General features: G+C 40.9%; 1 protein-coding gene across 2 annotated transcripts in view; it reads left to right on the top strand.

The window, feature by feature from the left end:
- Window positions 1-14,535, top strand: part of LOC307121991 (uncharacterized protein) — a 142,810-nt gene that overhangs the window by 58,017 nt on the left and 70,258 nt on the right. For both annotated transcript variants that reach the window (XM_079809790.1, XM_079809791.1), the window contains exon 5: window positions 3,076-3,135. In XM_079809790.1, the coding sequence (XP_079665916.1) occupies window positions 3,076-3,135 (60 nt within the window). The remainder of the gene's footprint in view (window positions 1-3,075; window positions 3,136-14,535) is intronic.

The following is a 14,535-nucleotide window of genomic DNA, read 5'->3' as shown; positions in this document are numbered from 1 at the left end:
ATCCATTACCATGCCAAACACTCAGAGAGTTGTCATGACAGAACTGTCCTTTGTAAAAGTAAGACCTCTAACTAAATTATAAAAAAAGAAAAGAAAAAAGAATTATAAATATTGAAAGAGTCATAGCTTTCACTCTTACCAGTTTTTTTTTTTCTCAAATGAAGTGGATTCTGTTTTAAATTCAGCGAGGACTCTTCTGCCTGACAGTACAGCGGTGTGTGAAACTGCAGGCCTTTCTAGCTGTCAGAACCCCACATTTCACTGCTGTTTGACAGGAGAACGAGAGATAGACTGGTTGTTTGTGTGGAAAAAGAGAGAAGGACTTTGTGCTAAAATATGGCCATTTTGTTCATGGGTAGATGCACATTATTTATTCAGAGTTTTTTATTATTATTATTATTCTGTTGATCTTACATCCTACTGGAAATGGAGGCATGGATGGATGTGAAATGTAGAAATAAAAAACAGTCACACTTTTATATTAGGTGTCTCTTTAAGGACTATGTACTTACAAACAAACAGAAATGTTTGGAACAAAGCATTTATTGTCCTGATGTTGTATTGCAAAAAAAAGTGCTACATTATTGAGGTGGGATACGTGTATATGCAGGTATTTTTTCTATATAAATACAATGTAAAAACATGTATGTACACAATAAGTGCATTGTATCAAATTATTAATTTAAATGTTAGTATAGTAGTAGTAGTGCCGGTCTGGTTTTTCTATTGTCTTGGACTCGCTGGTATTTGCACTCGGACTTGTCTCGGACTTGATCATTGGACTCGCCAAATGTTGTAGTTGGTCTCGAACGAGTCCAGCAATATATGCTTTTTTTCTCCTTCAAAACAAAACCATTGATGGAGCGCGCTTGTTCAGAAAACAGGTAACATTATTGGTTTAATTCACAATCTGTCTAGAGCGGCATTTATATTGGTCGCCCGGCTGCGTCATATGCTTGGCTCTGCGTGTGTACGCTGCACGGAGATATCAATCATTTTCATTTTGACCACAAACACAATGTCGGTGAGCAATGAGCATGAGTCTTTTCATGAGGTTAGAAATTAGGGATGAGAGATGAATCGTATATTTTCATTGTCATTGCGATATGAACATGATTATTTAGCGATGGGCACCAAAAAATGCTATTAAACGGGCCGTGGGGCTGCAGACCCCTCATCGCTCACGAGCACACAAACACACACACACAGCGGTCGCGGTAAGTGAAGAAGCGAGTTGACTAAAGTTACATTCGTTACTGTAAGTACGTGAAATTAAACCCTTGTGAGTAAAAAGACAATATTTATAGTGACTTTGCTGCTGTAAACTTTAAAGGTACACTATGTAACTAGCCTGACAAGCCAGACCCACATCAAGATGTTGGTCTGGGAACTCACCATTGGCAGGGCTCAATCCGAGGGGCGGGATAAACGGTTGTCTTTCAAATTCCCTCTGCACGCAATTGGATAGCGCTACAACCAACCAGAGCAACGAGGTAGGTGAAGCGGAGCTAGTTGATGGATTAAACTTTTGCTGTATCCTGTCGGCAAAACTCCAAACACATTTTCCTTTCTTAATAATGACTTCAGTGCCGTTCTTTGGTCTTCCAGAGTCACGGCCAAAGCCGATTCGAAAGACTGCTGTTCGCCAGCTTCTTTGTTTACGAGTAGCACTCGGAACTGCCGCAACTCTTCCGTCATTATGTTAAGCCCGCCCACCGACTCTATACACGATGTGATTGGCCTGACCAGAGTTTGGTTTTTCCAGCTCGCACGCCAACGGAGAGTTGCTAGACGACCCGAAATTAGATTTGCTGCCACTAGGGTGCGTCTAGATTTCTAGGCTACTATGTACAATTTTTTCTGTAAAATATCCAAAAACCACAAGGCCAGTGTTATATATTTTGTTCAGTTGAGTACTTACAATATCCCAAATGTTTCCAACTATTTGTAAATCGTAGGAAAATGCTATTTTAACCAAGGAACCGGGACGTGTGAGGGAGTCGCCTGTCAATTGCGTCATATCTGCGTTACCCTCGGTTTCCGGTTTGCAATCGGTTTCCTATGCAATCTTTAGGACAAGTAATACAATTTTTAGTATGTGATTGTTACATTATAATAAAAAGACTGAGAAATGTGACTTTAGTGAAATTGCTATACCTAAAGTTAATAAAATGCCTATTTTGATCCAGTGTTACTCTGCACAGGATTTTTGGTCATTACAAATATAATGCAAAAGCATTATCTTAGAATAGAAGATATGCTGTGTCTCGCATCACATAAATTATCAATAGTGAAGGATGTGGTCTAGATGCTCTTGACTTGGACGCCAACCTTTTTGGACTTGGACTTGACTTGGACTCAAACCTCTTTGGTCTTGACTGTCCTGGTCTTGGACTTGTTTTGGACTCGACAAAGGTGGACTTGACTACAGCCCTACATAGTAGTTACATACACTTAATATAAAGTTGGACCCAAAAAACTATACTCCATTTTTTGCCATGTAATTTGGTTTAATCCATCAATGAAAGTCTGGCAAGATAATAAAAAGGGATTTGGCAAAAGAAAACTTAGGTTAGTCATACTATTTACAATAGCAATAGTATTAATTTACTAACAAACATAAACCTTTGACTCTTTGTCATAGTGTTGTTGAACTATAATATGAATACTGAATAAAGAAACTTATTTGTGTGTTTGAGAGAGTGAAATCCCTTGTTTCCGCTATTCTCCTGTGACCGTTCATCTGCCATTTAACTCACATTTCCTGTAGCGTCTGAAAGTCCATCATAACATCAGGAGGCAGCACATAATGAGACACAAAAATATGAGCACTTGAGGGGCATCATATACGTTTTACAAGCATAGAATTATCTTTGCCATTTTTCCTGCCTGAAATCCACTTATAATGTTAGTCAAGGTTCCTCTCTACCAAAAACCCAGTTACAATTTTATGTTCCGTGACAAATTTCCACCCTGATCTTTACAATCAAACATACTGTTTTTGCCACTGTACCTTTAAAATGTAAATGTGGGTGGTCATATGTTAATGAGTTCATGTTTTTTTGTGTTGTATAGAGTGATGACCAGGAGGGACCTGAGGAAGACACTCGGAGCATCGCAGCATCTTCAGTTATGGTATGTCAATCTCTTCCATCTTTAAAAAATAAATAAATAAAATTATATATAAATAAAATATTCATCTGATTCAGTCATAAACTCTAAATGGCGAAGGTTGATAGATCATTTGCGTGCAGTCTGCAAGCAATCACATTATCACCACATGGCAAAAGCTGATTGGCTTCTGCTGATTCTGCAGCCAATGAGATTGTTTTATCAACATTTGAATAGTCCGGTTTAGTGTTCGTTGTAAGCTGGTCATTATTACTCTGAAACCCTCCACCTCCCTCAGCTCCACCTTTATAGATCTCATATTGGATATTTGTATGTCTATTTATTCAGCAGCAGTATATCATAATGCCTACAACAGCGTGTCTGAGTATCTATTGGCAGTAGCAAGTCCAGCAAAAGCAGCAGCAGTACAAATACATTTAATATTTTTTTATTTTTTTATTAATGAAGAACACTACACACAGTTTATACGCTCACCAAAAGGATTATTAGGAACACCATACTAATACTGTGTTTGACCCCCTTTTGCCTTCAGAACTGCCTTAATTCTACATGGCATTGATTCAACAAGGTGCTGAAAGCATTCTTTAGAAATGTTGGCCCATATTGATAGGAGAGCATCTTGCAGTTGATGGAGATTTGTGGGATGCACATCCAGGGCACGAAGCTCCCGTTCCACCACATCCCAAAGATGCTCTATTGGGTTGAGATCTGGTGACTGTGGGGGCCATTTTAGTACAGTGAACTCATTGTCATGTTCAAGAAACCAATTTGAAATGATTCGAGCTTTGTGACATCGTGCATTATCCTGCTGGAAGTAGCCATCAGAGGATGGGGACATGGTGGTCATAAAGGGATGGACATGGTCAGAAACAATGCTCAGGTAGGCCGTGGCATTTAAACGATGCCCAATTGGCACTAAGGGGCCTAAAGTGTGCCAAGAAAACATCCCCCACACCATTACACCACCACCACCAGCCTGCACAGTGGTAACAAGGCATGATGGATCCATGTTCTCATTCTGTTTACGCCAAATTCTGACTCTACCATCTGAATGTCTCAACAGAAATCGAGACTCATCAGACCAGGCAACATTTTTCCAGTCTTCAACTGTCCAATTTTGGTGAGCTTGTGCAAATTGTAGCCTCTTTTTCCTATTTGTAGTGGAGATGAGTGGTACCCGGTGGGGTCTTCTGCTGTTGTAGCCCATCCGCCTCAAGGTTGTGCGTGTTGTGGCTTCACAAATGCTTTGCTGCATACCTCGGTTGTAACGAGTGGTTATTTCAGTCAAAGTTGCTCTTCTATCAGCTTGAATCAGTCGGCCCATTCTCCTCTGACCTCGAGCATCAACAAGGCATTTTCGCCCACAGGACTGCCGCATACTGGATGTTTTTCCCTTTTCACACCATTCTTTGTAAACCCTAGAAATGGTTGTGCGTGAAAATCCCAGTAACTGAGCAGATTGTGAAATACTCAGACCGGCCCGTCTGGCACCAACAACCATGCCACGCTCAAAATTGCTTAAATCACCTTTCTTTCCCATTCTGACATTCAGTTTGGAGTTCAGGAGATTGTCTTGACCAGGACCACACCCCTAAATGCATTGAAGCAACTGCCATGTGATTGGTTGATTAGATAATTGCATTAATGAGAAATTGAACAGGTGTTCCTAATAATCCTTTAGGTGAGTGTATATGTAGAATCATAAAATTTGGTTATTACATTTTATTGCATCCTGCTGTTTTTTTTTATATAACGCTGCAGGAACTGCTATTATCATTAATCGATAAACCATACGACAGTGTTTGGGGGAGAGGATTGAGCAATTTCAGGCATTTTTGCACATTTCTCAAACCATTTCCTTGCAGAGTATAGAAACAGTCTTCTCCCAGAACAGCATGCAGGCGTTTGAAGGACAGCCCCCTCAGTGAAGGCTTGCGTTTTTTAATTATCGTGGAGGTGACACCTCTTCCCCGAGCATCTCTCACCTGAGCTGTAAACAGGGCTGTGAACTTTGCCGTCAGTGGCACGACCCTGAGTGTCATTGATGAAAGGAAAAGCTCATTAATACACACTCAGCGAGAGACAACACAACACGGCCAAACAGAGAAACCCTTAAATTGCCCATATAGCTAATTTCTGATGTTTTTACAGCGATTCAGAAAGATACCGTTTCATGTTAGTGAGTATGAAAATCTTACAGAAATGTACTGATTACCGTACTGTTCTTTCCACTTTTGTGGTGTTATTATGTTTTGGTTACAGAAAACATTGCAGTGTTTCCACATTCGAATAGTCATGCAAATTCTGTCATCTTTTACTCACTCATTGTAAGGAAAATAATCATTTTATGGACATTCCCTTTAATGGGCTAATACCCACTCTGCCGTACTGACAAGTGCCTGCCTAGTGTGATTCCTGGCGAGCACATCCTAGGACATGAGCACCTGGGACCCGGGTGGAGTCCAAGTATAGGCTGTAGAATCTCGCAAATGTGTGTGGAGAGGACCAGCCCACCGCATAACAAAACTTCTTGTAGGGATCGGAAGCTGCCATTCTTCTAGTTGACTGAGCTCTGACAGTCATTGGTGAAGTCTGTCCACATGCCTCATATGCAAGAGAAAAAGTCTTGACTATCAACTCATCTTTTGTTTGGTTGCTGGCGATTCTCATCTAGGTAACCCAAAACACATGAACAATTGATCATACATTTGACACAGGGCAGCTCTGTGGACATAAACATTCAAGGCCCTGACTGGGCAAGTTTAGATTTGCCAAAACAAATTTGCCATTTTTTTTTTTTTTTTTGTCTCAATTGATGTCAGTGGTCATTGATTCTTTCATGTCTTGTGACTGATTTTGATGCAATAATTGTTGTTGGACCAAGATGGTGATGAATCTTTTCTACTAAAATTAACATTTTCAAGATTTTTTAACCCCACTTGTACAAAATAATTTTGTTGTGCTTTTTAATGTTTTCATTCAATTTATAAAGGTTTTGTAAATACTATCGTATTAGCTATTTGTATTGTAAATGAAACAAAGTTGTCAATACAGATGCGTCCACCATATTTCCATATTACATTAGATTAGATTCAACTTTATTGTCATTACACAAGTACAAGTACAAGGCAACGAAATGCAGTTTAGGTCTAACCAGAAGTGCAATAGCAGCAAGTGCAGGATATACAACGTTTGCATAAGTGCAGGACATGGATATGTACTGAGTATATATAAATATGTCTATAAATAGAGAGATGGTTATTACTATAAACAGAATTTACAGGTGAATATGTACAGTGAATAATATACAGATGGTTAATACTATAAACAGAATTTACAGGTGGATATGTACTATGAATATAATATAATATACAGATGGCTATTACTATAAACAGAATTTTACAGATAGAGGTATACAATGATATGTTAGGCTAAAATTAGGAATATGGCAGTGGATTAAGGTAGTGCAATAAATTATGGACAGAAGCTATCCGAAAAAAAGTGTAAAAGTGCAGTGGAAGTGATTGCATATTACAGTTAGAAGTACGGTGCAAAATACAAATGTAAACAGTAGGTACTGTAAATAACAGTCGGCAGTGCAAATGAGCATAATCCAGTTACGGTGTGGTAGTGCAAAATGAATAAGTAAACAGTTGTTACTGTAATAAAGAGTCGGTAGTGCAAATAACAAAGTGAAGGTGGATGTGAGGTAGGAGAGTTATCAGTATATGAGGGGAGTGGATCAGCGGGGGTTTGAGTTCAATAAAGAGACAGCTCTGGGGAAAAAACTGTTCTTAAGTCTGCTGGTCCTGGTCCGGTGGATCCTGAAACGCCTGCCGGAGGGCAGGAGAGAAAACAGTCTGTGGGCTGGGTGAGAGGAGTCCTTGAGGATGCTGCGAGCTCGATGCAGACAGCGTTTCCTCTGGATGTGCTCGATGGCAGGCAGTGGAGTCCCTGTGATGCGCTGGGCAGTTTTCACCACCCGCTGCAGTGCCTTGCGCTCCGCAACAGAGCAGCTCCCATACCATACTGCGACACAGTTGGTCAGGATGCTTTCTATTGCGCAGCGATAGAAGTTCACCAGGATAGCCGAGGAGAGCTGATTCTTCCTCAGTGTCCTCAGGAAGAAGAGGCGCTGGTGAGCCTTCTTGACCAGGCTGGAGGTGTTGGTCGTCCACGACATGTCCGCCGAGATGTGGATCCCCAGGAACTTGAAACTGGAGACACGTTCAACAGCCATTCCATTGATGTGGATGGTGTCGTGTGTGCCTCTTGACTCCTTCCTGAAGTCCACGATGAGCTCCTTCGTTTTGGTGGTGTTGAGGAGCAGGTTATTTTCGGTGCACCATGTGGCCAGGTGCTGGATCTCCTCCCTGTAGGCAGTCTCATCGTTGTTGCTGATGAGCCCAATCACCGTTGTGTCGTCCGCAAACTTGACGATAGAATTAGATCCATACACAGGCTTGCAGTCGGAGGTGAAGAGGGAGTAGAGAAACGGACTTAGCACACAGCCCTGTGGTACACCAGTGTTGAGTGTGATGGATGTGGAGCAGGTGGATCCTGAACGAACATTCTGGGGTCTGTCAGTTAGGAAGTCCAAAATCCAGTTGCACATTGAGGTATTGATGCCCAGGTCTCCAAGTTTGGCTATTAACTTGGTTGGGATGACAGTGTTGAATGCTGAGCTGAAGTCAACAAACAGCATGCGTGCATAAGTGTTCTTATTGTCCAGGTGAGTGAGCACAGAGTGCAGTGCCATGGAAACGGCATCCTCTGTGCTCCTATTGCTGCGGTAGGCAAACTGGTGTGAGTCCAATGTGGATGGTAGAGAGTCTTTTAGGTGTTCCAGGACCAGCCGCTCAAAGCACTTCATGACGATGGGTGTGAGTGCTACAGGGCGGTAGTCGTTAGGGCACCTCGGGTTAGAGTGTTTTGGCACTGGCACAATGGACGTGCGTTTGAAGCATGAAGGTACAGCTGCTTGGGCAAGAGACAGGTTGAAAATGTCTGTAAAAACCTCAGCGAGCTGCTCCGCACATGCCCTGAGAACACGACCAGGGATGTTGTCTGGTCCAGCAGCCTTGTGCGCGCTGATCCGGCTCAGTGACTTGCAGACATCTGTGGAGGAGAGTGTGATTGGTGGGTCAGCTGAGGGTTTGAGCTTGGTGGCAGTTTCTCTGTTGTCTCTTTCAAAGCGAGCATAAAAGTGATTTAGCTCGTTCAGGAAGTTGACATCAGTGGCTGCGGGGGTGGAGTGGGTGGGTTTGTAGTCACTGATGGCCTGGATGCCCTGCCACATGCGTCCAACTCTGAATGTCTGTGCTTAAAGACAGTTCAGTTTCCCACTTGTAATTATGACTGGCGTTCATGTGCATTCAACTTGTAAATACAATCTTTCTGACAACTTGAATATACCATAATTTTGGATTCAGAAGACTTACTCATGTTTCGTGTATGCTGAGAAGCCTAACTACAATGGCAGGTTTGCACTGCATTTTCACTCTGCAATTATATGAAGGTGAGTAAAATAGGACTGAATACATTTTTTGGGTGAACTTTGAAGTCCAAAGTATACTTTGCTGTTTAGGTATACTCTAAGGTGTGTGTACAGTGTGTGTGATGTAAATGTCATCATCAGCATTATACGTTTACTGTACTTGCACTGCCTGATATTTCTAACCGTATGCTCAGCCCGTTTGGGAGTGGGTTCTAAGATGCACACAACTTAAGTATAAAAGAGTGCAAAGACATTTTCATTGGTCACAATAGTGCAGAGAAACACGGACAAGGTTCACACAAGCTATCAAATGGAGTACACTTAGAAAGGCTCTCCATTAAGTTTTATGCATACGCTAAATATTTGTGTCAAAATGGAAGTATACTTTGGGCTCGAGTTAATGGGCAAATCTCTGTCTTCAGGCTTTCATCATCAGGCAATACAGAAAATCAAATACAGAGCATCTACGATTTATGCCCATGAATTTTGAGACCACATCATAAACTACACCATAAACTTGCTGCTGGGAGTATTTCTTTCAAAATAGATGTCAGAAGGCAACAGAGCCATAAACAACCAGAGACATTAATTTCAGAATAAACGAGGGGAGTTTGTCTCTTGTAAATTTTCATCTTAACTTTGCTGTAAACTTTATTGGCCGGGTACCAACTGGCCTGCCAATTACGGCTCCTTTCTCTTGTTAATTTTATGTTGGGGTGATAAATTCTCAGCAGGGCTCAAGTCCTGACCTCAACCTTACCTACTTCGTTCATGAATAAAAAAAACCTAAGTGCACCCCGTTTGAGACATGTTAGAAATAAGGAATTGTTGGCAAAACAATAGCTAGATTCTAGCCTTCTAGTTTAGCTAAACTAAGGTAATGAATTAGTAGCTGACTCACATCACTTGGTGTTTGTAGCATAAGCTACAGCATGTTTTTCCTCCATCCCCGGTGTCCACACAAAGGGCACAAAACTTGCTGATATGGTATCTGCTCTCCCAGCGAGCGAGACACTGACCTAGCTGTCTCATTCTGTCAATGCTAACAGAGTGAGCGCCCCAGCTCGGCCATTTCCACGTTAGCATTCACGGTCTGAACAGCACCTTCAGTGAGACCACGCTGGGATGAGTTCACCAGACAGTTGGGTTTGGTGTGCCAACACGGCACTTCCCATGTTCAAGAATAGATCTGACTCACCTCCAGCTCACACGTGATTTAGCATATTGTTATTGTTAGCAGAAAAGAATGCATTTTTTTAAACAGCCCATATATAGGTGAACAAAATTTTTTTGCATTTCATGCATTTCATGCATATTTGTTTTTAAAGGGATCCCATGGTGTTAAAGGGTTATTTCACCCAAAAAAGAAAATTCTGTCATTAATTACTTACCCTCATGTCGTTCGACACCCGTAAGACTTCCTTTCATCTTCGGAACAGAAATGAAGATATTTTAGTGTAAATCTGATTGCTCTGAAAGGCCTCCATTGGCTCAGTGGCACCCTTCACTCTCAAGACCCTTAAAAGGTACTAAAGACGTCGTTACAAAGTCCATCTCACTACAGTGGTTCTAAAATAACTTTATGAATCGGCGAGAATAGTTTTTGTGCGCAAAAAAACCCTAAATAACGACTTACATAGTGATGACGATTTCAAAACAAGGCATCATGAAGCTTCGAAGCGTTATGAATCAGTGAGCCGAATCATGATTCGGATCGCGTGTCAAACCACCAAACTGCTGAAATTTGGCGATTCAAACTGCTGAATCGACTCAGTGATTCATAACGCTTCAAAGCTTCATGATGCCTTGTTTTGAAATCGTCATCACTATATAAGTCGTTATTTAGGGTTTTGTTGCGCACAAAAACTATTCTCGCCGATTCATAAAGTTATTGTAGAACCACTGTAGTGAGATGGACTTTGTAACGACGTCTTTAGTACCTTTTAAGGGTCTTGAGAGTGAACCGTGCATTGTGCCAATGGAGGCCTTTGCCATCAGATTTCAACTAAAATATCTTAATTTCTGTTCCGAAGATGAACGGAGGTCTGACGGGTGTCGAACGACATGAGGGTAAGTAATTAATGACAGAATTTTCATTTTTGGTTGAACTAACCCTTTAAGACTTGTATGGCTTAATATAACATGAATGATGTCTCTTACTGAAATATGTAATAGAAAACCCATGATAGATCTACGTTATTTAAAAAATCCATTATATATTTAGACAATGGGCGGCGCCATTTTGTTTGCGTTCTAGGTTGATGACGTAGAATAGTGGCACTCGGCAATCAACTGGCGCTACCCGTAGCTATTCTTACCACAACACACCTCGAAAAATGTTTCAGAGTTAAACAAAACCTATCAATTGCTTTGTAATTGCATTTAAAACACACATGCACACACACACACACACACACACACACACACACAGAGACACACCATATCGGCGCGCGTGCTCACACACACACATCCACACACACACACGCTCAATCAGCTGTAATGTTATAGCCTAGGTTGACTTGCCTAGTTTGTCATCTGGTTCCGATTCGGCAGGCCAGTACCCTGGCTGAATCCGAAATATACCCTCAAATAGGGCGTTGTTTGAGGGGACAGCCATTTGTAGTGGTGTCCAGACCATAGTGGACGTTATTGAGTGCACTCATTCAATCCCACATTGCACCGCAAAAATGAGTGTACAGCTGATGTACACACAACAGCTGTCCGAATTCACTCACTCGTTTTCATTCACTCATCAAGTGAACTGTATTGGATAACGTAGGAAATAGTGATTGAGGTTTTAGGAGGCGATTTCAGATTCAGCCCCTGTTGTGGAGACTGACGAGGGCAGCCCATAACACATCTCGATTGAGACAGAGCAGTCTGTCAGGTGTGTGTGTGTGAGTGTGTGTGTTTGTGGGCGCGCGCGCAATCTCGAATGAGACCCTGTCTGCCGATCTGTTGGTGTGTATGTGTGTGTGTGAGAGAGTGTTTCTGTGCACATGTGTGTTTGAGTGTGTTTTAAATGCAATTACAAAGCAATTGAAGGGTTTCGTTTAACTCTGAAACATTTTTCGAGGTGTGTTGTGGTAAAAATAGCTACGGGTAGAGCCAGTTCATTGCCGAGTGCAACCATTCTAATCTACGTCATCAACCTAGAACGCAAACAAAATGGCGCCGCCCATTGTCCAAATATATAATGGATTTTTTAAAGGTCCCGTTTTTCGTGTTTTTTTTGAAGCTTTGATTGTGTTTACAGTGTGCAATATAACATGTGTTCATGTTTCATGTGTAAAAAACACAGTATTTTTCACACAATTGAATCTGTATACTGCTGTTTTCACTGTCCTCAAAACGGCCTGAGAATTTCCTCGTTCTATGAAGTCCCTCCTTCAGAAACACGTAACGAGTTCTGATTGTGCCAGCGGTTCCCGTGTTGTGATTGGACAGCAGCTTAGCGCATGTTGCCCGGAAAGGTCACGCCTCTTACCATAACGGGGAGATGAACGCGCTCAAACTACAGCCCCTGAAGGCCAAACAAAGTTGATTTGAATCCGGGATGAAAATAACAGCGTCTGAACGACATGGCGACAAACGCAACCGAACCGAACCTAACGCAACACTTCCTCTTCTCCACGTGGGAGAGCAACAAGACCACGCCCCCTTTTTTGCGTATTCTTGTGGGCGGAGGTAAGTCAACAAACTGCTCTACTGACGTATTTAAAGCAGGATGTACATGGATGTAGTCCAAACCGGCCGTTCGCTGTAGGCTTTGAAAGGGAACTTCTGTCAAATAAAATATCTCGCTTGCCATTGAACTTTGAGCTTTATAATTTTACAGGTATTATTTATGCTCTAACAGCAACATTACACACTAATTAAAGTTTGAAAAATGGGATCACGAAGAACAGGACCTTTAAATAACGTAGATCTTTCATGGGTTTTCTACTACATATTTCAGTAAGAGACATCATTTATGTTATATTAAGCCATACAAGTCTTAACACCATGAGATCCCTTTAAAAGGCTTGAGACCTTTCTTCTAGTCTTAATGTCAATGTGCACAGGACAGGTGCATGTTGAGTATGTAGGGTTTTGTTGACCTCATTAATGACCATTATTCAAAAAAAAAAAAAAAAAAAACACTTTTTAAGAGATTAACAAGTTATCTGCTGGTGCATGTTCAAATCAGGTCAAACTGACCTATCATTGGTCCGTGGCGATGAGGTGGGTGTGTCTCTCAGGCTCCGCCTTCTTTGATATGGAAATCTTCTCCAGTTCATTTCTTCTCTTCAGTTCATCGAAATCAAACGTCTGCAAATAAAAACATGAACACACTGGAGAGCCGCTTTATAATAGAAAAGTACACTGTAACTCTAATTGATAGTTTTTTCATGATTAATAATGTAAAGCTGCTGCTTTAAAGCGGTATATAAATAAACATGATGTGACTTGAACTGCAGAGCTGGTGCAAACATATCCATGTCGCTATGATCAGATGCTTTCTTAAAGGATCACGCCGACTTTTTGGGACTTTAGCTTATTCACCGTATCCCCCAGAGTTAGATAAGTCCATACACACCATTCTCATCTGACTCTCCCACTGCTAGCCTAGCTTAGCACAAAGATTGGAGGTATATGGCTCCAGCTAGCCTACTGCTCAATAAGTTCTAAATAACACCAACATTTTCCTATTTACATGCTGTGATGTGTATAGTTACACATAGTAGCACAGAGTAACGACCAAGCTCAGTATTTTGACTGAATAATACGGTTTCTTTCTCGCAAAACCTTATAGTAAAAAGATAAAAGGACACATGGCATTGGAACAACAGCAGGGTAAAAACAGGGCTCTACACAGCAACCCTTTCGGCCGAAAATTACTGCGTGCGACTGTGAAAAAATATTTGGGCACCCCGGTGCAAGTGACCTGATCGATTCTCATGAATAGATGTATAGTACAATCGGAATAAAAACTACAACTGCCAAAGTGCATCAACACTGACTGAGCAACTGTTACGTTTCGTTCTGCGATCGGCTGCTTTTCATGCCTTCTGTCAGCATATCAAGTGCAAAAGAAGTGTGCGACTGACTACACTTCGAAGATTGTTTAAGGTGAAACGGGTGTGAGACCGCCTCGCGCTGATGTTTCTTTGCAGCCAAATCCAAATTAACTAGAAATACCACATTTGGATTACCATAAACAAGGTCGGAAATTAACGGGGGCTTGGGGCAAAAATGGCACCAAAAATTTATTAATAAATAATAATTTTAAAAGCCCCTGTATGAATTCTTGATTTAATCTTTATCAGCTGCAGTCCATAACTTTTCTTGTGTTTAAAATCTGTGTTTTTGTCTTATCCTGAATCACTACGGTACACATATAATAAGTGTTTATATTCTGACTATTTTATTCCAGTTCGAGTCGCACCGCTGCGGAGGTTATGTTGGTTTACAAATCTGTACCTTTTTACATTTTTACTCTTTTAGTTTTACATTTTGTCAAGGGCTTGTTTACATATATACTTTTTTATAGTACACTACTGAAGGCCAACGTTGCAAGTTGAATTAAATGTTTTGAAGTAAAATTGTTGAAAATGATTGTGATAAATTAGTCGATAGATTAATCGATTAATCGATAAATTAGTTGATAGATTAATCGATATAAAAATAGTCGTTAGTGGCAGTCCTAGTTGTGTAACAGTATATTGGATCAGTGTTAAACTCTTAAAGTGACAGCAGCCTAATATTCGAGCTGATGTCTCTCATGTTAATCAAAGTACAAAAGAAAAAGAAAATCACTCTCTGCTCTTGACTAAATAACTTTTGTAAAAATTGTAAGTATTAATCTGTATTTAATTTTTACAATTAAGACTATCCAGTTTTTTTATACGTTTGATTACTTTAAT

Source organism: Gobio gobio, assembly GCF_949357685.1.
Source record: "Gobio gobio genome assembly, chromosome: 25".
Classification (NCBI taxonomy): Eukaryota; Metazoa; Chordata; class Actinopteri; order Cypriniformes; family Gobionidae; genus Gobio; species Gobio gobio.
This window is presented reverse-complemented; position numbering and strand designations above follow the sequence as displayed.